The 23,266-nt window shown below is 41.5% G+C and overlaps 1 protein-coding gene across 1 annotated transcript; it reads left to right on the top strand.

Annotated features, from left to right (window-relative positions):
• ARL6IP5 (ARF like GTPase 6 interacting protein 5) lies at positions 1 to 21,528 on the top strand. The gene is made up of 3 exons (XM_005890966.3): positions 1 to 336; positions 17,951 to 18,168; positions 20,594 to 21,528. The coding sequence occupies exons 1-3, from the start codon at positions 161 to 163 to the stop codon at positions 20,764 to 20,766; spliced, it is 567 nt and encodes a 188-aa protein (XP_005891028.1). The 5' UTR covers positions 1 to 160; the 3' UTR covers positions 20,767 to 21,528.
• The last annotated feature ends 1,738 nt before the right edge of the window (positions 21,529 to 23,266 follow it).

The raw sequence follows: 23,266 nt of genomic DNA, 5'->3' as shown, positions 1-23,266 counted from the left end.
ACGCCCGTCCGCTCCCAATTTCTTTTACTCCACTGTCCGCCAACCGTAGAGCCGACCGAGGCAGAGCCTCTCGTCAACTTTAACCCGGCTCAGCTGATCGTTTGCCGCGCCGCCGCCGTCAGATTCCAGAAGCAAAGAACAAGAAGGTGGGACGCTAGACATGGACGTGAATATCGCTCCTCTCCGCGCCTGGGACGATTTCTTCCCAGGCTCTGACCGCTTTGCCCGGCCGGACTTCAGGGACATTTCCAAATGGAACAACCGTGTGGTGAGCAACCTGCTCTATTACCAGACCAACTACCTAGTGGTGGCTGCCATGATGATTTCCGTTGTGGGGTAAGTGGGGTTCCCCTCCCGGACACTGATCGCGGGCAGCACGGAGGGGGCTCTGGGTGCAAGATCCCGGGATGAGGAAACGCTCTCCGCGCAGGTCTCCTGCCCTGATAACTGCAGGCGGGCAAACCCGTGGAAACTTGTTCGCAGGGCGAGGCCGCAGCAATCTGGGGTCCTTTTTCTTTTCCGCGCCTCGGGCTGAAGCGTGAAAGGAGTCCTAGGGGGTGCGAAAATATTGCCAACCTCTAGCAAGAAAAAAATGACTTTTTTTTTTTTCTTCCTCCTTCCCGATTACTCTTTTGCTGTGGTTGCTATTTGTTGCTCCCCTGTCTCTTAAAAATAAGAAGAAAGAGGAAAGTGGTGTAACCTTACCCTGCAGCTGGCTGGGGCGGACGCCGTCCTGGAAGGTTTGGGGCCCCGGGGGGTGTGGATCCGAACTTGCCTTCTGGGGTGTTAGTGTAAAAAGGACATCAGAGAAGCGATGCTCTTTATGGGTTTCTCGGCCTAGCGCCTGCCACATTGTACGAGAAAGCTGAGCTTGGGAGCAAAAGGGTGGGTGTAGCCTGGTGGCGCATCTCCCAGTATGGGGCGAAGTCTGCCGTGTAGAAACGGCGTCCCTTTTGCTCTTTTTTTTTCTTCCAGGACTTGCCAGAGATTGTCACTTTATCTTCGCACCCGGTCTTAAAATTAAGTGTCCTGTGTTATATACGATTTCACCCAACACCTGCTCTTCTAGAAACCACTTTTTCTTGTAGGTCATCCTTTAAGTAATGCTTCAGTCATTTTTGCAAGATGCTATGCTATGCTATGCTAAGTCACTTCAGTCGTGTCTGACTCCTAGCGACCCCATGGACGGCAGCCCACTAGGCTCCTCTGTCCCTGGGATTCTCCAGGCAAGAACACTGGAGTGGGTTGCCATTTCCTTCTCCAATGCACGAAAGTGAAAAGAGAAAGTGAAGTCATTCAGTCGTGTCCGACTCCTAGCGACCCCATGGACGGCAGCCTACCAGGCTCCTCCATCCATGGGATTTTCCAGGCAAGAGTACTGGAGTGGGGTGCCATTGCCTTCTCCGTTTTGCAAGATGGGGTGGTGCTATTCTACATCTTGCTGATCCTATGCATCTTTAAAGAAAAAGCCACCCTCAGACTTTATAAAGGAATTCACTTGTCATTAAAGAAGTGGCTGACATTTCTGTTTGAACTTGAACACAGGGAAAAAGAAAGCTGGCCTGGGAGAAAGGAAAAATCTAAACTTGGAAGGTGTGGGGAAGGATGAATAGGGTGGTTCCTGACGTTGGTTTACTGTTCTTTGGCTTATTTATTGAGTCACTTCTCTGTACCAAGCTCAGGCACACCAAGATCCATCACACATGAATCTTGGCCAAAGAGCATGCGACAGTTGTTGAGAAGCTGTAGGACCTGATACCCAGCTCAGGGGAGAGAAAAGGAGTCCATAATTTCTGGTTGTGGTTCAGGCTGTTTGCCCCTTTGCAGAAAAGGACTCTCATTTGTGGGGTTCTGTAGATAGTTACTCAGATCCTCATGATGTGTTGCTTAAGGAACTCAGAATGGCTTGGTGTGAGGAGGGCACTGGGATCTGAACACTCTGCCAAGTTAAAATTAGTTGGAGTGGGACAGGCCTGGATCAGCTGCCTTCTAAACCTTCCCCTAGCTTCATGCTTAATGCGTATTTCCCAGAGCAATAAAAAAAAGTCTTTAAAAAAATCATAGGTAAATAGGATTACATCTCTTGTTTTGTTTTCTTTTTCTTTTCCCTTGTAAAGGCATCTTATCTAATGATCTAGCTAGGGTTGTTGTTTTTTTTAGGTACCCCCCCAAAGGCTTAGATATTGGGCAAGATTTGACACAGACGAATCGAATGTACAGAAAACAAAACAAAAAAACTTGCTTTTCAAAAAGATATACTGCCCAGATGGACAGAAGCTGCAGTAGCCTTGCTACCTTGATGGCATTCATTTTTCACTATGAATGCCAGGGGCAGCCGCTGACTAAATATAGCTCCTTCATTGTGAAGTCTTAGCCCACTAACTCAGGCGGTTTGGGATGTTGGCCCTTCCCATTTCCCTTTTCAAGCAGGAGCTGTAGATTGGCAGTCAAAGTGCAAAGTAGCTATTTCATTGTTTATTATCCTTATCTTTAAAAACTTACAAAAGATATAGGCTAGTCAGTTGTTTTGAAGATGGTATGTCAAGTGTGGGATTTCCTTTGTACACCAGTAAAATCTTTTGTGACATCTTCAACTGTTTTCTATGCATCTGCAAACACACAGCCTATAGTTCTTTCCAGATTGCTCATTTCTTTCTTCATAATTTAATTATAATAAAAGCTAACATTTATTGAGTGCTGCATGTGCCAGATACTTTGCCACATAATGCAGCCCAATGAGATGAGATATTATTACTAAACCTGAGGCTCAGAGAGATTACATGACCAGCCCAAAGTCACAATCCCAGGCTTGTGCTCTTATCTACTATTCCACCTTCCTCTGAGTCATGAGGTTAGAGTGTCTTAAAGCTGTAAAATAACAAATATCTTCAGGGTCAGGGAGCTTAGCTGACTCCGGAATGTGTTTCTCATTCTAAAGAGAAATTTTCTCTTTTGTGACGTCAGTAGATGGGAGGGTCAGAACAGTACTGGAGGCTGTTCACCTGGATCCTTTACCTGTATCTGATGGTTTCTCATCACATCTTGGTATAGTGTGTGTGTGTGAAGATACGGCTGGGCTGTTTCCTGGGGAAAGGATTGTGTTTGAAGGGTCTTCTTCAGTGGTGCTGCCCGCTGATGCATGGGAGAGGCCATCAGGTCATTGTTGGAGGGCTTCAGCCTCAACTCTGAATGTTCCTATGTTGAAAACTGGCCTGGGTGAGGAAAGAGTGAAGCTACTCTTGAACATTGCAGAAATGGAGGGGGCGAACAAAGTGGATATCATCTAGCTCCAAAACGACTGAAGGGGCTGCCCAGACTGAGATGGAGATTCAGAGGCTTAAGATAGAGACAGATCTGTGAGTGAGGGCCTGATCAGGCATGGCCTGGTAATTCATGATTAGAAAAGTTTGGTCTTCATTCTAATAGCATGGTTTCCCAGGCATATGACTTCCATTCATATATGGAATCTGTTCTGCCTTTCAGATTAAGTCTGAACAGACCTACTTAAGCTAATTAAGTCTTAGCTAGCAGACCTGGTGGGGGCAATTGCCATATCGTCTGTCTCTTCACATAGTAGACAATAGTAGTTAAGAATTTAGGCACTAGCGCCTGGTTAAGTCGGAGAAGGCAATGGCACCCCACTCCAGTACTTTTGCCTGGAAAATCCCATGGACGGAGGAGCCTGGTAGGCTGCAGTCCATGGGGTCGCTACAGTCGGACACGACTGAATGACTTCACTTGCTCTTTTCACTTTAATGCATTGGAGAAGGAAATGGAAACCCACTCCAGTGTTCTTGCCTGGAGAATCCCAGGGACGGGGAAGCCTGGTGGGCTGCCGTCTATGGGGTCGCACAGAGTTGGACACGACTGAAGCGACTTAGCAGCAGCAGCCTGGTTAAGTCAATTTTGAATCCCAACTACCAGTCACTAGCCATGTGACCTTGGGTAGGTCACTTGAAACACCCTTTGCCTCAGTTTCCTCAGCTGTAAAATGAGACTATTCCCAGAACCTGTGTTATGGGGCTTTTGTGAGGATTATCTGAGTTAATATAGGCAAGTTTCTTAATACAGTGTCTGGCCCCTACTGTTTGCTCCAAGAAATTTATTTTGGAGTTTTATTATTATTTTTATCTCTGTTAGTGTTATCATAGACTAACAGAGAAACACAGGCACCGTCATTACCCCAGCAGCTCCATCGACCCAAACACCAGTCCCCAACTTACTCACCTACCCCTGCTTCTCCTACAGGACTCGGTTTTGGTACCATCTCTTTGAGGAGACAGTCTCCCTTCTCCCTCCCTCCCCACTTTTGTGTCTATATTTTGCCTGGTACTTACCCCACAAGTTTTAGGTTGTCTGTTCACTTGTCATCACTCTGTGCTCTTGACACCTTGAGGCCAGAGACTGGGTTTTGTTTGTGAGGCGGGTTTTCTTGTTGTTGTGCTTAACATTATTTTTATTCTCTGGATCCCTGAGGCCAAGAATATAGCAGATGCTTAGCTGATGAGTGAAAAGCATAAATAAATGAACATAAGGTTTCAACATGAGGGTGGGGGCAACTTTTAACCTACTTAATGGAATAAATTATTTCGAAGCACACAGCAACAGCCAGCACGTAACAGCAACATGCTCCTGGAGTGAGACTAACGGGGGGTGTTGCTGAAAGTGCTCACTGCGTATTGGTTAGGATTGCTATGGTGTAAAAATTCAATTTTACAAAGTCTAAAAATCAGACTCTTGATTACTTCATATTGCCCTTGCAAATGCAGTGAAATGCCCTTCTGTAATGTTTCTCCATCTGGGTGCTACTGACATTTTGGACGGTAGAATACTTTGTTGTAGGGGACTGTCCTGTGTATTGTAGGTTGCTTAGCACCATCTTTGCTCTCTGCTATGTGCATATTGATACATTAGTTTGTACTTGTTTTATTCATAAAACGTAATTTGCAATAAAAGAAAAAAGTGCCTTCCCCTTCAGCTGTGACAATCAAAAATGTCTCCAGACATTGCCAAATGTCCCCTTGGGATCCAAATCACCCCAATTGAGAACCACTGCTCTCTTGCCAAGAAAAATATGATGATTCTTCAACATCATCTTTACTAAATGCAAGTTGCTTTATCTTTGTTGCTATTGTTTAGTCACTCAGTCATGTCCAACTCTTTGTGACCCCGTGGGCTGTAGCCCACTAGGCTCCTCTGGCCATGGGTTTTCCCAGGCAAGAAAACTGGAGTAGGTTGCCATTTCCTTCTCCAGGGGATCTTCCCAGTAACCTAGGGGTCAAACCCATATCTCCTGCATTGGCAGGCAGATTCTTTACCACTGAGCCACCTGGAAAGCAAGTTGCTTTATAATAAATTACAAAAACAGAGTTTCACAAGGACAGAACAGAGCAGTTTGACATTAGGTCCTGGCTCCTGACTTTTCAAACATTAGATTTGGCTTGGATTTTAAGCTTTATTCAGCTTTGATCATTAGCTTTAATTTATTGTATTTGTTATGTGATCATTCTTTTTCTGCTTTGCCTAGAAGACTCTACTGGTTCCACAGACTCAGTCTTATTTTTTGATAGACTTATGGCATTTACTTTTATCCACTTTCTGTTCAAAAGTCCACTTGCCCTGGAGTTTTTCTGCTATAGAATAGGAATCAAATGACTTCATTAATATAAAACACACTGCTGCTGCTGCTGCTGCTAAGTCGCTTCAGTCATGTCCAACTCTGTGCAACCCCATAGACAGCAGCCTACCAGGCTCCCCCCGTCCCTGGGATGCTAGGGCCTAGCAAATGATAACACTCAAATGTTAACTGCTATTATTCTATGAAATCCTAGATTACAGACATGTTTAGAAGTCTCCCAACTTGTGTATTCTCTTGAGCAGAAGTATTAGATGATTACTGTAGAAATTTTCATTTTTATTTTTATTTATAAAAATTTATTTTTAATTGAAGGATAATTGCTTTACAGAATTTTGTTGTTTTCCGTCAAACCTCAACATGAATCAGCCATAGGTATACATATATTCCCTCCCTTTTGAACATCCCTCTCATCTCCCTCCCCGTCCCACTCTTCTAGGTTGATAGTTACCCTTTAGTAATTGCAACTTCTGTTACTTAGAAAACTTTGCTTCCTTGAAGAGCTGAGTTTCCTTTTGAAATGCAGGCATCACTCCAGAAGAGATCAAATGAGTTAAAGAAGCATGAATAACAAGCTGAGGAATGCGTGTTCTGTTGCACATGACTTTGCATCATTTAAAACAAGAAAGAAACAATGTCTAAGATAGAAAAGGACATGACTTAACCTTCTCCATCCTTCACAGGAGACGTCTCAGCACTGGATATTCTTTTTCTGTTGACTATAGCAATAGATGTCTCTCTCTGTTTTCAAAGTGAAAAGCAAAGGCATAACCTAATTGCATGTGCAATTTAAGTACCAAGTATATGATACAGTCTAGTTGTAGACAGGCATCCATGTGCTTAAAAGAACGCGAAAAGATTTGCTAGAGAAATCTGTCCAAACTGTGGACCATGCAACTGCAGTATTTTTTTTTTTTTTTACCCTAGGAGGCTGTTAGAAATGCAGAATCTCAGGGTCCATCCCAGACCTATTGGGTCAGAATCTATATTTTAACACAACTCTTAGATGAGTCCTAGGTGCATTACAATTAAAAAAAAACACTGATCTGATCTGGTTTAAAGGAAAGAGTAAGAAAATATAAATAAATCAACCTATAAGCCCAGATGTTACCTTTGGAGATTCTTGGTGTATAGTTCTTGGCTAGGTTCAGGCATCTGTGTTTTTTTTTATTTCAATGCCCCAAGTAATTCTGATATGTCTCCTAAGTTGAAACTGAGAAGTATTGATCCCTATTATATTACAAATATGTTCTAATTTTCCTTGTTATGGCTTGTTAGATATCATTTTAGTTCAGTTCAGTCGCTCTGTCATGTCCAACTCTTTGCGACCCCATGGGCTGCAGCATGCCAGGCCTCCCTGTCCCTCACCGTCTCTTGGAGCCTGCTCAAACTCATGTCCATTGAGTTGGTGATGCCATCCAACCATCTCATCCTCTGTTGTCCCCTTCTCATGCCTTCAATCTTTCCCAGCATCAGGGTCTTTTCAAATGAGTCAGCTCTTCACATCAGATGGCCACAGTATTGGAGCTTCAGTTTCAGCATCAGTCCTTCCAATGAACATTCAGGACTGATTTCCTTTAGGATGGACTGGTTGGATCTCCTTGCAATCCAAGGGACTCTCAAGAGTCTTCTCCAACACCATAGTTCAAAAGCATAAATTCTTACCCATCATTTAAAAATGGACATTTAATTTCTAAATACTTGGACTGGTTGGATCTCCTTGCAATCCAAGGGACTCTCAAGAGTCTTCTCCAACACCATAGTTCAAAAGCATCAATTCTTACCCATCATTTAAAAATGGACATTTAATTTCTAAATACTTGGAGGTTTTAAAGTATCTTTGATATTACTTTCTCATTTAAATGCTTTCTTCTCTGCAATCACCCTCTGTGTTTTTTTCAGTCTTCTAACTTTGAGGCTTTCAATGGCCAAGTCAAAGATCTCTGTTGGTAAATGTCACATTGAACTTGAAAATATGTGCTGCTGCGGAACTATTTTTAAAACATCTTTTGATATTGATTTCTAACATAATCCCACTGTGATAAGAGAATAGACTCTATATAATTTCAGTACCTTTAGGCCATGAAATGTTTGCACCTTGTTTTATATCCCTGGATATGTTCCAGTGTCTCCTAGTTTATAGTCTAAGGGAACTTGAAGAGAATTTGTATCCTAACATTGTGTGAAAATTATATAAATCTTAATTATGTTGAATTGGTTCATGGTGCTTTTCAGGTCTTGTGTATCCTTCTACTTCTCTGTATATTCATTCTATTCACTCTTGAGAGTTTGATATTAAAATTTCAATTAAAAATCTTAATTTAGCTACTTATATAGTGGGACCATATATAACTTTGTCCTATATTTTCCAAGTTTCCTGTACATGTTATCATATTCTCATAATTTAAAAACTAAAAAAAAAAGAGAGAGAGAGAATAAAAGAAAGATAGCTAAAAAAAATACTGATCCCATCAAACCCCACAGCTTTCATAGATGTAAAGGTCACGAGGCTAATTTGAACCAAAGCTGCTAATAGAAGCTTGGTTTATTAGTATAATTGAAATACTTTGTCCATTAAGCCATTGCATATATTCTAAAGCCCCTTATTAACCAAATTCAACAGCATGCCTGACTCACAACATTTGTATTATCATGCCTATCTCCCTCTCACAAATACTCCCTGCCATTAGAACACATATTTTCTGATGTGGCCTCAGAAGTACTAACCGCACACAGATTCTGTGAATATGTACATGCCTCTGCTGTGTCTCCAGCCAGAAAGGCACCTTTATTCTTAATGATGTACATTAGTGCTTCTCTTTTAAGGCAACATAATGTAGCTGGTGAGTGAATCAGCTCATATTTTGTTAGCTGAAGTACTTCATCCCTGTATGGTCTATGGAGGTGTTACCACTGGGCAGAAACTAGAGTTACCACTTTTTGCTTTCAGTTGCTTGGGATGGTAAGGAGTTTTTGGAAGGCTGGTATCTATCTGAAAAGACTAAACTGTAATCTTTTTCAAAATGAGCGTGGTCTCATTATATGTTGTAGGCTGGTAGCTACCAACAACTGGTTTTAAGAAATGGGCAGATTGTTCATACCTTTTAAGTTTCTAGTTGGTAAAGGAAGAGGAGAATCAGAGAGTCCTTGGATGGGGAGGAATGTATTAAAACCTTTGCAGATAGAATTAATTGCAATCTGTTTATGCTGAACTTAATGGAAATGTTTCCTGAAATTTTTCAGCTTCAAAGCCAGTTCTGCATTTCTCTCACTTGTGTTGCTTCCTTTATTCATTCCACTAAAAGAATGAATCCCTTACCAATATCTCAGGTATTATGCTAGGAGATACAGTGGAGAATTAGACAGCTGTGGTTCCTGCCCTTAAAACTTTTAGAGTCAAGAGAGGCACCAAGATGATGCTGAAAACATAATAATCAATTTTTATACGAGTATAGCAAGCATACAGAAACATACGCATATATAAACACACATCGTTTTCAACCTGACTTAACCTGATCTCCCCTGTACATTAATGATTCCAAATCGCAAAACTCACAGGTGTCAAAAAGTGGGAGAGGCACTGAGTATGTGGATGGAGAAAGGATTATTAAGTGGAACCATGCTCACTTGCAGCTCAGATGCCTTCTACTCAGTTGGACAGATATTTACTGAGCACCTGCTACATCCCAGATACTGTGGATGCCTCGATGATACCCGTGGGAGTACAAGTCCACCCAGCCTTCCCCAGTCCTCCCAGAACTCATCTCTTCCTGCCCTCCCACACGTTTTTATTTGCACTTGAGGCACTGCACTTGGCATGCTGGCCCATGTCTTTCCCTGGCAGGGCATGTGTTTCTTCTAAATGTAGAACTTGAAGAGGTCTGTCAACACTCAGTAAAATTTTAATCTGAAAATTCCTCATCAAATAAGAATTCATTAGATCATCTTCTCTGACACTACGTATGTAACCTTGTTTTTCTCAACATCTCCCCATATACCCTTAAAAAAAAAAAAAATCCCCTACTGCTGCCAGACTGGTGTTAGTAGTTTCTATCTCCTTTCCCTGTGTAAGGATTTACAATGATTCTGGGTAAATGTGCAAATAAATAAATGGATTTGGGGTTCTTTTTGATCTCTTTCTTTTATTTATTTATTTATTTATTTATTTTTTGATCTTTTTTTTTTATCTCTTTCTAAGAGGGCAAAAGCTCTCAGTCAGCTTACTAGGGGCAGAGAGCTCTGTACAGGAAATGCAGTTCTAAAAGGTGAACTGGACATCTACCAAATTGAGCAGTGCCATTAGACTTTTTTATTTTTGATTTGGATAAATGAATGACTCAGCTTCAGAATATTTAGAACATCCATCCTGTCTCTTGTAGTGAGCTTGGCTTCTTGTTTCAGGAAACACTTTTGTGTCTGTGATCTTAAGCAAAACCTGTAGGCTATCTTTCAGTTCTGGGAACATTTACCCATATAAATAGATAGGATTTCCTGGTCTTTTCTCCCAGGGAGCATTCACAAAATGGAGACACTTGGAAGGCAGAAAGCCTATCCCAAGTGGAAGACTGAGGCTCTGGCTTCTGCTTCTATGAATCCCCCTTGTATCCCATCAGTGAAATCCTCCTTGTCTCCAGGAAATACAAAGGAATGCGGAAATTGGGGTTGAAAGTGAATGTGTTAGTCTCTTGTGTCCTACTCTTTGCGACCCCACAGACTATAGCCCACCAGTCTCCTCTGTCCGTGAAATTCTCCAGGCAAGAATACTGGAGTGGGTTGCCATTTCCTTCTCCAGGGTTAGTGGAAGATAAATAAAGAAGGATTTGCTTGTGGGAGGGGAGTTTATGTGTCACCAGACTCATTAGCATTTGTCCAAACAACTGTCTTCTCTCCACAGCGCTGTAAGAACTTGCCATGTGACAATTTAGTTACCTCAACTAAAAGCATTCAGAAAGAACAGTTTTTAAACAAATATCTTTCCACTTGAGTTCTAAAGCATTATTATGAGATTAACCATGAGTTCCTAATTGTTGAAAGCAGTGATCAGTATACATGAAGTTCATTACACCATTCTCTTTACCTTTAGAATTTGCCATAATAAAAGTTTAAAAAGGATTTTCTGGGACTTCCCTGGTGATCCAGTGGCTAGGGTTCTGTGCTCCCAAGGTGGGGGTCCCAGGTTTGATCCCTGTTGAGGAACTGGATCCCACAAGCTACAACTAAGAGTTTGCATGCTGCCACATGGCACAGATACATAAATAAATATTTTTAAAAGGATCTGCTGCAGTCTAATCCCTTGTATAGTGACTATTTGAAGCTTCACGGCTGTGGGAGGTGAGACTTATAGCTTCTAACTTAGGTTCAAGCTGTTGTTTAATACAAATAAAACAAGCAATGAGCTTGATAAACACAGAAGAAAACCCAGAGGTTCCCAAAGTATATCTTACAATGGATACTTTTAACAAGCCAACTGTTGCCAAGACAGTGGATCATCAGGCTGTGTTTAGTTTGATGATACCAATACACACAGTGTAACAAATATTCAGTACACAGCGAGTATGCAATAAATTTTGTGGGCTGATTCAGTCGATTAAGAGAATCTCAAGGTTAGGTTACTTTGACCTTTCTGTGACAAAAGAGACCAAACTCTGCCCATGTTAACTGCCTGTGATCAAGAGATACAGGAGACACTGATCACGTTTACTCAAAACTGATTTGTGCGTTTAATACGTTTATACCTTATAATCAGAGATAGTTCTTGCCAGGAAGAAAGCCCTGTGGGAAGTAACCACAGAAGATGGTTGGGGTTATCTGTGGAATCCGAGAGCAAGGGGGCCTACGTAGGCAGGTCTATAGGAGGATGGATCTCCCTCTGTCCTACCTGCCCTCCTCCTGGCCCCCAGCCAGCACTAGAGACAGAACTTAGAAAAGAGTCTTCCTTGCAGCAAGCCCAAGGGTCCTGTGATCTCATCTGATCTTTTCTTATATCACATAGGAGTTTTTCCTACTTCTAGTTTTTCATTTGTTCCTTTCATCACAGCTCTGTGAAGGTACAAAAGCAGGGACTATATTTACAGTAATGTTTAGTGTACAGTGAGGAATAAGAGCAATTTGTTCAAGGTAAATCTCACATCACTTATTTCATGACGATACAAAGTTGCTGAGCTTACTTTAAATAATAGGAAAATGTGCTACTTTTTTTTTTCTTTCTTTCAACAAACATTTATCAAATTCCTGCTCTGTGCCAAGTGTCATGCCAAGTGCTGGGGAGAAAATATCACGGTCCCTGCCCTCATAGTGCTTAATCTCTAGTGGGAGACAGAGACATTCATAAGATACTCATTCAAATAAGTATCAAATCACCACTGAATTTATGGCAACTCACTCCAGTATTCTGTCCTGGAGAATCCTGTGGAGAGAGTGCCTGGCAGGCTACAGTCCACAGGGTCACAAAGAGTCGGACATGACTGAAGTGACTGAGCACACACAGTTACGTATCACCTTAGGGGTTGTGAAGAAGAGGCAGCTGGTGCTAGGATGTGTTCAAAAGACTAGGGAAAAGCTGATTAAGCTGAGATTTGAAGGAGATAGGAATCGGGCAGAAAGAATGGTTTGTGCTTAGGCTTGGGATTGACCAGGGGTTGAGTGGGCTCTAGAGACAGACAGAAACCCCAGTGGATGGTGCGGAAAATCAGGAGGCAGTGGTGTGAGAAAGCTGACAGGCAGAGATGCTATAGCCCTTAGGCATCCCTCATACTGATGACTGAAATGGTCTGTTCCTCCTGCGGAGGCAGTGTAAGGCAAAGCACAGGTTTGGCAGGTGAAGCGTGGCCTGAATTTCAGGCTCCTGTTTCCCACCTCAGCTCAGCACCCTTGTCCCAGATACCAGCTACGCAACGGTACGCAGTGGCCCTGGCTGCAGAGGCAGGCAGGGGCCGAGCCTGCAGGGCCATGTAGAGTGTGGAAAGAATCCTGTTTTTATCCTAAGAGCACTAGGAAGCAAGAAAATGGATGGGTGGATTCATATTTGCAGTGACTCCTCTGGTTGTTTCAGAACCTCAGAAAAATATCACCAATTTAGAGAAGTGCACTGTGAGTAAATGGTTCCCCCGCTTTCTTAGTGAGTCAGGCTTCCTCAGGAACCAAACTACAAAAATAGCTTTTTGGGGGTTAGAAAATTGGAACGCAGTGCAAAGCTGCTTCTGTTGCTCAGAAAATATTTCACTGCCTCTTTGGTTCTTGTTGGCATTACAGCGTGGCAGGCATTAACAAATGTGCACTTTGAGTCAATCTGAAGATCTCTGAATAAACTTTTATCACCAGCACTGCAGTTGGGAGCCTCAGGACAAATTTATTAACTTACCTGTTTCTTACCTTAATTCTGTGTAGAAAATTCCATGGACAGAGGCTACAGTCTATGAGGTTGCAAAGAGTCGGACATGACCGAGCAACTAATGCTTTCTGTGTAGAATGAGATGTGTTTTCAAGATCCATGCTAGATCTAAAATTCTGCAGTTGGCCAAGAGTTTTATTTTTCTTTTAGCAACTTGTGTTGAAACTACAGCCATAGTTAACTGAGTCACGTTGGTAAGTTTAGGACCTGCGTCCACACCCGCTCATAACTACCTTCCTTTAGAGACAAATGAGAATGTTGAGGGATTTCCTAGAATGACCTTTAGTTGCTTACCCCAAACTAGAAGAAAAGGGTTCTAAAAGGTTGAGGGGGGAAATCCCTGGAGCTGGTTAACAACACACAATGGGTTATATTATGAATTGTGTCAACTGGCACTGTTTTTCCTACTCCTGGATGCCTCTAAATATGTTTATTCACTGCCCTGGGTCTCAGCTTATTCATCCGTGTAATGGGATTGCACTTACTCCTCTTTGAAGAGTCAGCTACAGGGTTCTGTGATGGAATTCTAAGCCTTTTTACAACTGTTAGTGATTCCACTAGAATTTTTAACTATGACATTTATCTGTCATATTGATATTGTCATTTATCTTCTTACTGAGTAGAATACATATGCATGTGTTAAGTTGCTTTGGCTGTGTCTGACTCTTTGTGACCCCATGGACCGTAACCCGCCAGGCTCCTCTGTCCATTGGATTCTCCAGGCAAGAATACTGGAGTGGGTTGCCATGCCCTCCTCCAAGGGATCTTCGCAACCCAGGGATCAAACCTGGGTCTCCTGCATTGGCAGGCAGGTTCTTTACCTCTAGCACCACCTGGGAAGCCCAGGATACATATATATGTAGGTATATATTTTCAACTCACACTAGAAAAACATATTTAATGTTTTTTATTTGTAAAGGAAAGTCCTGTTTTCACCAAAGACAGAAAATCATGATCTCTCCGTCTCTCCTTCAGTCTCTCTCTTCTCTCCCTCCTCTCTTCCTTCCCCTCTCTCCTTTGCTTCCATCTAGCTTCCAGCCTTCCTTCCTCTTTCTCATTCATGGACCTCCAAAATGAAATAGCACCTATCAAATCCAACAGCAATTGTCCACGTGAAAGCTAGGTGGCATATTTATGAAAGTTTTATCCTAATGGTCCTTGGGCTTTATGGTGATTTATGTCACTAAGAACCCAAACTGTTGAGTAAAAACTTTACTCATTTGAAACAAGAACTGGTTTCCAAAACTCCTTCACTAACTAGAAAATGAATTTAATCTCTGGAGGATGATCTGTGTATTTTATTTTGCTCCAAGTACAGGGAGGTGCCAGGGCAGTGGGAGTGCTGTGCATTTTCCCATTTCTCAGAATGGAATTGCACTTAAGCAGAATAAAGAAGAAAATCATTTCTGCTCCAAGTAACTTTGTTCATTTTTTCCAGCTTGTAACTTTGGTTTCTAATTATAGATCACAGCTTGGGCATTGGGTAAGCCAAAACCAGTCCTATAGGACTTTCTGCTCTGTTCTCTCTTCTTGAACATGAGCAACAGGAGCAGGTGAAAAGCACATTTGGAATTGCTTGAGTCAGCTTAGATTTTTCATTGTTCTTTGTCCTGGGCTTGATTTAGCCTTTCAGCCTAGAGGTCTACCTCACTTGTACCGAGAAACATAGAAAAAACTTGGCATGCATTTTATTATATGCTCTGCCTTGTGAATTATTATTTTAATAGATATTCTAGGAAGAACTGAGATGGAGGCCTTTGACATTTTCCACCAACCAACCATCTCCCAGGCCTCCCAGCTGGCGCTAGTGGTAAAGAACTTGCCTGCCAATGCAGGAGACATAGGTTCAATTCCTGGGTCAGGAACATACCCTGGAAGAGGCACTGACAACTCATTCCAGTATTTTTGTCTGGAGAGAATCTCATGGACAGAAGAGCCTGGTGGACTAAGGTCCACAGGGTTGCGGAGAGTTGGACATGACTGAAGTGACTAGCACACATACACATAGACTCATCAGCATGCAACCATCTCCTATTTGGAGCTTATACAAAGGAGTTTCCTAAACTTGAAACTTCTGCTCTAGTTCTTTGAGTTAATATTGATTTGGTCAACATCAAGTTTATGTAAAAGGGTTTGTCTCTTTCAGGCAACTTTCTCCCATTGCTTTTATTTTTAAATATCAATTATTTTATCTTCAAGTAATATATGACTATTGAAAAAATATGAAAATAGAAATAAGCAAATGGGAATATACTACCCATGATCCTATTACCCAGTAAAACTGCTAGAGTCTTTTAAATTTCTCTCATAATGGTTTTGGTGCTAGAAATGAAATGTGTTAGTCTGTGAGAGTTTCTAAGCCTCTCCACCCAGTCTCCCCATCACCTGCAAAAGAAGATCTTGTTTTGGCCCTGTCCTATCCCAGACCTTGAAGGACAGTTTTGTCTTTACCAAACCAATTCTAGGGTCAAAGCTGGAGAGAAGGTATAACCCCAGATAGAATCGTGAAAACGAAAAAAGGGCCAAGAGACCTAGGTAATGAAAACACTGAGGGAGAAAGAGGACACGCAGGCAAGCACATATACTGGATGTTGGGAAAGCTTCGGGAGTTGGGTGGGGTGGGGCAGATTAGTTGAAAGAGGATCTGGACAGTGAGCCGGAAACCGGAGTTTGAGTGGGAGAAGGCAGAGCTTGGCTGTGCTCATGAATTGAAATTGCATCAGCATCACTGGAGAGATGAAGCAAGGCAAGATTGTTGTAGTTGGCCTGCTCAAAGCCAGAGGTGTGGGGCTGGAGAGCCTGTGCGCATGCTCAGTCACTAAGTCGTGTCCAACTCTGTGTGACCCCATGGACTGTAGCCCCTGCCAGGCTCCTCGGTCCATGGGATTCTCCAGGTAAGAATACTGGAGGGGGTGGCCATGCCCTCCTCCAGGGGATCTTCCCAACCCAAGGATTAAACTGAGGTCTCCTGCACTGCAAGCAGATTTTTTACCATCTGAGCCACCAAGGAGGCCGGGGCTGGGGAGCAGTTACTTTTATATCTTTACATTTTATGTTTTGTATGTTCACTTTATTTCTGATCATAAAATAAGGTACTGATTGTAGAAGTTTCTACTTCTGAGTTATATAACATAGGTTCTAAATCCACCTACCAGAGAGAATTGTTGCTTTTACCTAAGCAATTATGATTGCCTTCCCACATGATAAAGCATACTTTGACTTTTTGAAAATAATTATATGTGTCACCATTTAGTACATTGTTGGCCATATACATTGTTTCTAAAAGTTATAAATCATAAATATCACTCGTGAATACTGTTACAATTCAGTCTTTGCATTTTTATTAATTTCTTTACATTATCTATTCTGAAGAGATTTTTGCCTGGAAGGGTATAAGTATTTGCAAGAGTTCTGAATGAAATAAGCAACTTATTATTATAGAGTTTAATTTAAAACTACATGCTACTACTTTGACCACTGTTTAGCTCCATGCATTTTAGTAGAAATTAACTTTTTCAAAGGAGTTTGACATTAATTATGTCCCTGCTTTCACCCCTTAAGATATGCAATACTTTCACTCCTATTTGAAACTATTTAAATATTAAATAGTACAATAAGTTTTCTGTTTCAGGGGCAGAATCAGAGCGAAAAATTTCAAGGGATTTTTAAAAGAGGAATCTTATCCTAAATATAAATCCCAATATGAAATGACTTCATCTGTTCTGTTTCAGAGAAAGTCAGTTCTTGGCATCACCTTTCATTATCCTGTCTTCCAAATCAGTGATGCTGATAACACACTGACCCCTCCTTGTTCTTCCCAAGCAACATGCTCATTAGCCTCTTAGGAGGGTAAAAAGTTAGTAAATCATCATACTTGCTGACCACAAATGTCTTTTAAGAATTTGGGGGGTGGGGGTGGGTGGGGCTACAATGCCCAGTCATTCTCACTTAGGAAGTACTTCATCTACATGTCCTCTTTATAAATGGCTTTCCCCCATTATTCACAGCAGTGTATCCTTTGGCTTATGTAACAATGAAACTGGAAGTTTTATGCCTGGAAATCTCAGTTGATAACCCATCTCCTAATGATACTCTGGGCCTTTGAAAGAATTAGAGTGGCCTCTTTAACACCAAGAGTCATAAACCCAAATGCCTCCATGGGCCAGGCAGCTTATGTAAGAGACCAGGGCAAGGCAGCTGTTAGAAAAACAGTTGTTAATGGCAGCTCACTGGGGGCCTCTGTGTCAAAGATTCCGTAGATAGTGGTGGGGCCTGAGATTAAATGGAAAGCATTTATTCTACATAAAGGAGAAGGCACTCTAGCCAGTGGCTAACGTGGGAAACTGGGCCTAGTTTTGTGAGATTTTCTTGTTTCCAGGAGAAGCAAGAAACCCAAAGGTTGATGCATTTAAACATGCACACACACACATTGGGATTCAAGTAGAAGTTTTTAAAATTATTGTACAGTCCAGACACAAGTGTAACTGCACACTGGCTTATGAAGCCCACTGTGTGACCTGAACTCCACATTCATCTAGCATGGCAGATTCTAGGAGGATTTAAATAAACCCTTGGAGCTCGGAAAATACAATCGTTATATACTAGAGCCCAGGATGTATGAAAGCTAAAGACAGCCCATCCACAAAGGGGCTCTAGTCTATTGAAATGCTGGGCCTCTAATGTGATGGGCTGTTCGGTAGGAGCACACTGCCTCCCTGTGAATTTTCCCTCCACTGTGCTCTAACCTCTGTTCCCAAGTTTCTTCCTTGGAGACGTGATTTAATACTATCGACCTCATCGGATATGAGGAGTAAATGAGACAACTTAGATGAAAGGCTTGGTAAGTAAGCTTTGTTGTTGCTCTTCCCCTCCCCGCTTCATTTCCCTCCTCCTGACCTGGGCGCCTCCTTTCTTCCATATTCCAGGTTCCTGAGCCCCTTCAACATGATCCTTGGAGGCATTGTGGTGGTGCTGGTGTTCACAGGCTTCGTGTGGGCAGCCCACAATAAAGACATCCTCCGTCGGATGAAGAAGCAGTACCCCACAGCGTTTGTCATGGTGGTCATGCTGGCCAGCTACTTCCTCATCTCCCTGTTCGGGGGAGTCATGGTCTTTGTGTTTGGTATCACATTTCCTTTGCTGTGTAAGTGAACCTGAGCCTTATATCATCAAGCAATGTCGATCCATTCATCCAGTGAGAATGTCCTAACCTGTTTCTGAGAGGTGCGTTGGCAGGTCTGCAAAACTATCAAGAGTTTTCTGCAACAGCAGATCAAGGCTGAATAGCCCATTAATGGCACAGATACGTACTGGGCACCCCCTCGGTGTCACTCTTCTGGGGACACAACAGTAAACAAAACAAATTCGGATCCCAAGTCATACAGTAGTGGCATGGTCTGCACTGGCATCCAGATTTGTCTTAACCGTTCAGTGCCAGGCATCCCGTGCTGACACAGTAGTGAATGTTTACTCTCTACTTACTCAGAAGATTGTAATTAGCGTCGAAAGCGTTGTAAGTTGGCCCAGAGTATAGGTAACCATGGACTCCAATTCTAGTGATGAGAACTAGACATTTTCTAAAGTGTACATGCACTGTTGACTGAGATTCCCAAGCACCTGAAGCCTGAAATAGAGAACAGACACAACTCCAGTCTCATCAATGGAAATCTAATTAGAATTATAGTGTACTCAGTGACAGGAACATCCCTTTAATCTTTAAAAGCATTTCATGTGCTGCCATTCCACTAAATAAAACAATTCCTTGTTTCGGGTTTGTTTGATTAAGCCCCCAGAATATTTATATGTGAATCCCACACCTTATTGGATAAAATAATTGAATCATTAAATTTAGACATTTTTGAAATACTCTTCAGGATTTCTTTATGTGCTAGAGACAGTATTTCAGTGATTCTGCCTGAGTATACAGTTTGTAAAAAACAGAGCAGTGTAATGAAACATATCGTAAGTTAAGAGTCATGGGTCCAGGTTTCTATTCGTAGACCTGCTGGAAACCAGCCATGTGATCTGCACCAGTTGTCTTATATGGGAAGAGCTGACTCACTGGAGAAGATCCTGATGCTGGGAAAAATTGAGGGCAGGAGGAGAAGGGGGCGACAGACAGTGAAATAATTGGATGGCATCATCAACTCAATGGACATGAGTTTGAGCAAACTCTGGGAAACAGTGAAGGACAGGGAAGCCTGGAGTGCTGGGGTCCATGGGGTCACAGAGTCAGACACTACTGAGTGACTGAACAACAATAATAATCCTATATGGGCTATAGCTCACTCATCCATAAAAGAAGGGAATTAGACAAGGTCAGTGATTCCCAAACTTTGATGACTGTGAGAATCATCCAGGATGATTTTAACATATATGTTTCTCAGCCACATCCCGTGGAGATCTTGATTCTTTGGCCCACAGGACTGTCCAAAGAACCTGTATTTTTAGAAAGCTCCTCAAATGTTTCTAGTGGTCACTCTTGATTAGGAGCCTCCGGAGAGAATGCACATGAGTGCTTCTCAAAATGAGGGCCCCAAATCACCCACATCAAAATCACCCACAGTGGTTACTGAAACGTTACATTCCAGAACCCTACCTCGGTCTCAACAATCTCAACTCCAGGTGCTGGAGACTGGGAATCTGCCTATCTAACAGGCTTTCTCTCTGGTGATCTGTATGCACACAGAAGTTTGAAAAGTGTTGACTTAAATACAGACTCCTGAGCCCAGCCCTGTAAAGGTTCTAGAAGTTCAGGAGGCCCAGGAGATGGGCCAGAGAAAATCTGTTTCTTACAAACAAAGGTAATTCTTAATGATCAGGTAAATTCTGTGAATACCAGATTACGTAAGGTCTGTAAACCCTTAGCATTTTATCCAGACATTCTATATCCAACACTGTGCAATAGCTTTTTATCCAGATATCTATACCCAACACTGCAAAACTGCCCGTTAGGAGGCACCTTCTAAGAGGACTTCACTTGTGTGCCTCCTGCAGGAACAAAATACAGATAACCCCTGAGCTGAGCATAAGTTCTTTTCTGGAAAAGGTTAGCATTAAGTTCATTTTTAGGTAGGTTGAAATCACATCGATTCGCTTTGAATTTCAGGGTATTTAAGTAGCATCTGAAAGGCAGTGATAACAATGTGTGAAGGGAAGAGCGTGGCTGCCAGATTATGGTCCTTCCTGCTGAATACGACATTCTCCTGCACACACAAAGAATACTGTAAAGTCCAAGGATCCATACAGGGACTTGGGTCCATTAGGCTGACAAAGAGCTTTATGTAAAGTTTAAGGATCCACTGTGGGATGTGGAGAAGGAAATGGCAACCCACTCCAGTGTTCTTGCCTAGAGAATCCCAGGGACGGGGGAGCCTGGTGGGCTGCCATCTTTGGGGTCGCACAGAGTCGGACACGACTGTAGCGACTTAGCAGCAGCAGCTGGGATGTGGATCTGTTAGGGAAGCAGACTGGACTGTAGCTAATGGAGAAAGTTGTTACTTCAGTTGCGAAGCGGGGCGGGAGAATGGGTGCTTTGGTGCTAACCGTCACCTTTCACTTCCCTGTAGTGATGTTCATCCATGCGTCGCTGAGGCTCCGGAACCTCAAGAACAAACTGGAGAATAAAATGGAGGAAATTGGTCTGAAGAGGACACCCATGGGGATTGTCCTAGATGCCCTGGAGCAGCAGGAGGAAACCATCACCAAGTTTTCTGACTATATCAGTAAAATGAAGGAGTAAACGGAGCTGCCCTGGTGATAGGGTTGCAGCAGAAGTCGAGTTGCGGTTTGCCCCTGTCCAGACCTACTTTTCCGTTTGTGTTTTTGAAATAGGAGGTGCACGAACCATTCAGCCACCCGTGGCACCGTGCACAGAGAGGCCTCCCTGTTCTCATCTCTGCTGTCACAGAGAAAAGGCCTCTGACTAAAAGAAACCACCCTCCTGTTATGCTCGACATCTCCAGTGTGTTTATGTAAACTGATTGGAAACGGATCACCCTTATTTCTTAAGGGGAATAAAAGAATCATGGAGTGTACAGCAACAGTATGGTTATTTTGTAGGAAACAGTTTGTAAAGTATCAAGGCAATGTGAATAAATGAAAAGACTATGAAAGGAGATGATGTTATCCTGTTTTAATCCCCCTCAGCATCCTCCTCTAAAAATATTCCTTCCTTAGGATTATAATATGTGGGGTATCAATTAGTTTAGCTTTTATTATTATTGTTTAAAATAAAAAATAATCTTGATCACTTTGCCTCCTGGTTGATGTGCAGTGGATAAAGCAGTTGTTTCTATTTTGTTTACAAACATAAAGCTGCTAGCTGCTTAGGAGAATATTTTATCAACTTTTTTGTAAATTTTTGAAATGCTATTAATGTTTTCATTAGAAGGCATTTGTTGCAAACTAATACCATCTTCTTTAAGGGGGTTACAGCTCTGTAGCCTGTATTCTTGACAAGCTTGTTAAAAAAAAAATCAGAATAAAATGAGTTTCTATTGCATGGTTTTTGTTTTTATAATGACAAAGACATATCCAAGATAATGTTTCCCTTTTTTCTTCCCCTTTTTCTTCTTTTTATTCAGTTTTTAACTGCAACATTTAGAAGGTAAGAAATGAACACGCATTTTTATTAATTCCTTGGGGGTAGAAAGAGGACAGTAATAGCTGATCTTTTGAAATGTGAAAAGCATCTCTAGATGACCAAACAGACGTTTAAAAATGGGAATGAAAATGATCATTGATTCTGCAGTTCACAGAACTTTTAGATGGCACTTGGCACCACTAGATGTTTTTATAGCCAGACATTAGAATTAATATAGCATGAGTTTATATTTTCTGTTACTTTCTTCTTTTTACTCCCAATGTATTTTGAAATAAGTAATATAACATGTTTTCCTTGCCAGCTGAGTGATTTCATAGATGAATAGAAAATATTTAGATTTCCCTAGCATGCAGACAGTTGGGGCAGTACTCATTGAAGAGACTCTTGTACATCCTAGAAGAGGAAGCAATGCATATGCCACTCCTGATTTTTCTTGCATTTTGATTTCTCACCCAACCTGCAGTCTTCATCTTCAGCACAGTGATATCACCGTGATTTCACACACATGGTCTAGAATTTGGACCCTTAGCTAAATATGAAGAATAAAATTTATCAAAGTTTTTTTTGGGGGGTGCAGGGTGAGACTATTCAGACTATTGTACGTGTTAAATGTCTGAGAAACTCAGTGACAACCCTATAAACGATGAGCCTATTTCTGTGCAGCAAAAAATACTCAGCTAGTTTTCAAATACTGTTAATAAAATTTTAATATTTATTAATCTCCAGTCAGAATAAAATTGAATCCTAATAGGATCCTTTTTTTAAACCTGACATGGGCTTATACATATTTTAGACCCATTTTCTACATGGTGAATTCTTCAGACTAAAATGCAATAAATGTGGAGAAGGTGACAACTTGAATGAAAAAAAAAAAGCTGTTATAATTATTAATGGTTGATTGTCACTTCTGGAAGGATTATAATAGAAAATTCTAGCATGGAAATGCTAAAATTAAGTTTTTCAATTAAGATGTTTAGGGTGGGAGTGGGTGAATAGAAAAAAGCATGTGAATGACTTCACTTGTCTCTTGACAAAACCCATGTAACGAGGCAGTAAATTTGAATTTGGATCATCTTTTCTTTTTTGGACATCTAAGAGTAAAATTCCCTTTCAGCACTCTTAACGCTTTGTAAAATTTCTCTCTTATTTATTAATACTGTTGCTGTATAAGCAAACACATAGGAGTTTTCCAGAACTTCAACTACTAATATAAATTAAGCTTTTAAACATGTTCAGAGTGCTCTGTCCCATCAGAGTTTAGCTTCTTAAATACAGAATATGCTGGACACTTTAGAAGTTGTATTTATCGCAGCTCTTTTTAAACCATCTGGATTTGTATCCAAGGATGCTTTAAAGAAATAGCAAAGTAGGAGAAAACAAAACTCTCAGCCTTTGACTAGTCTAAATAAAATTAGTTACTTGATTGAAAACTATAACTTTAAATTCAGATACTTTTGTTTCCACTAAATTACCTTTAAAAAAAGGAAACATCATATTTCTTTCCCACGACTTCTCCTTCCAAATATTGTGTTGTTTGTTCTCATTAAGTCCATTCTCTCCTAGCCTGTTTTGCCTGTGATGTGTCGCCTATAATTATATAAAACAAGACAGGTGCCAATTATTTGCTCAGGTGAGG

The sequence above is a fragment of the Bos mutus genome, chromosome 22 (genome assembly GCF_027580195.1).
Source record: "Bos mutus isolate GX-2022 chromosome 22, NWIPB_WYAK_1.1, whole genome shotgun sequence".
NCBI classification, from domain to species: domain Eukaryota; kingdom Metazoa; phylum Chordata; class Mammalia; order Artiodactyla; family Bovidae; genus Bos; species Bos mutus.
The sequence above is the reverse complement of the archived record's forward strand: the minus strand, read 5'-3'. Positions and strand labels throughout refer to the sequence as shown.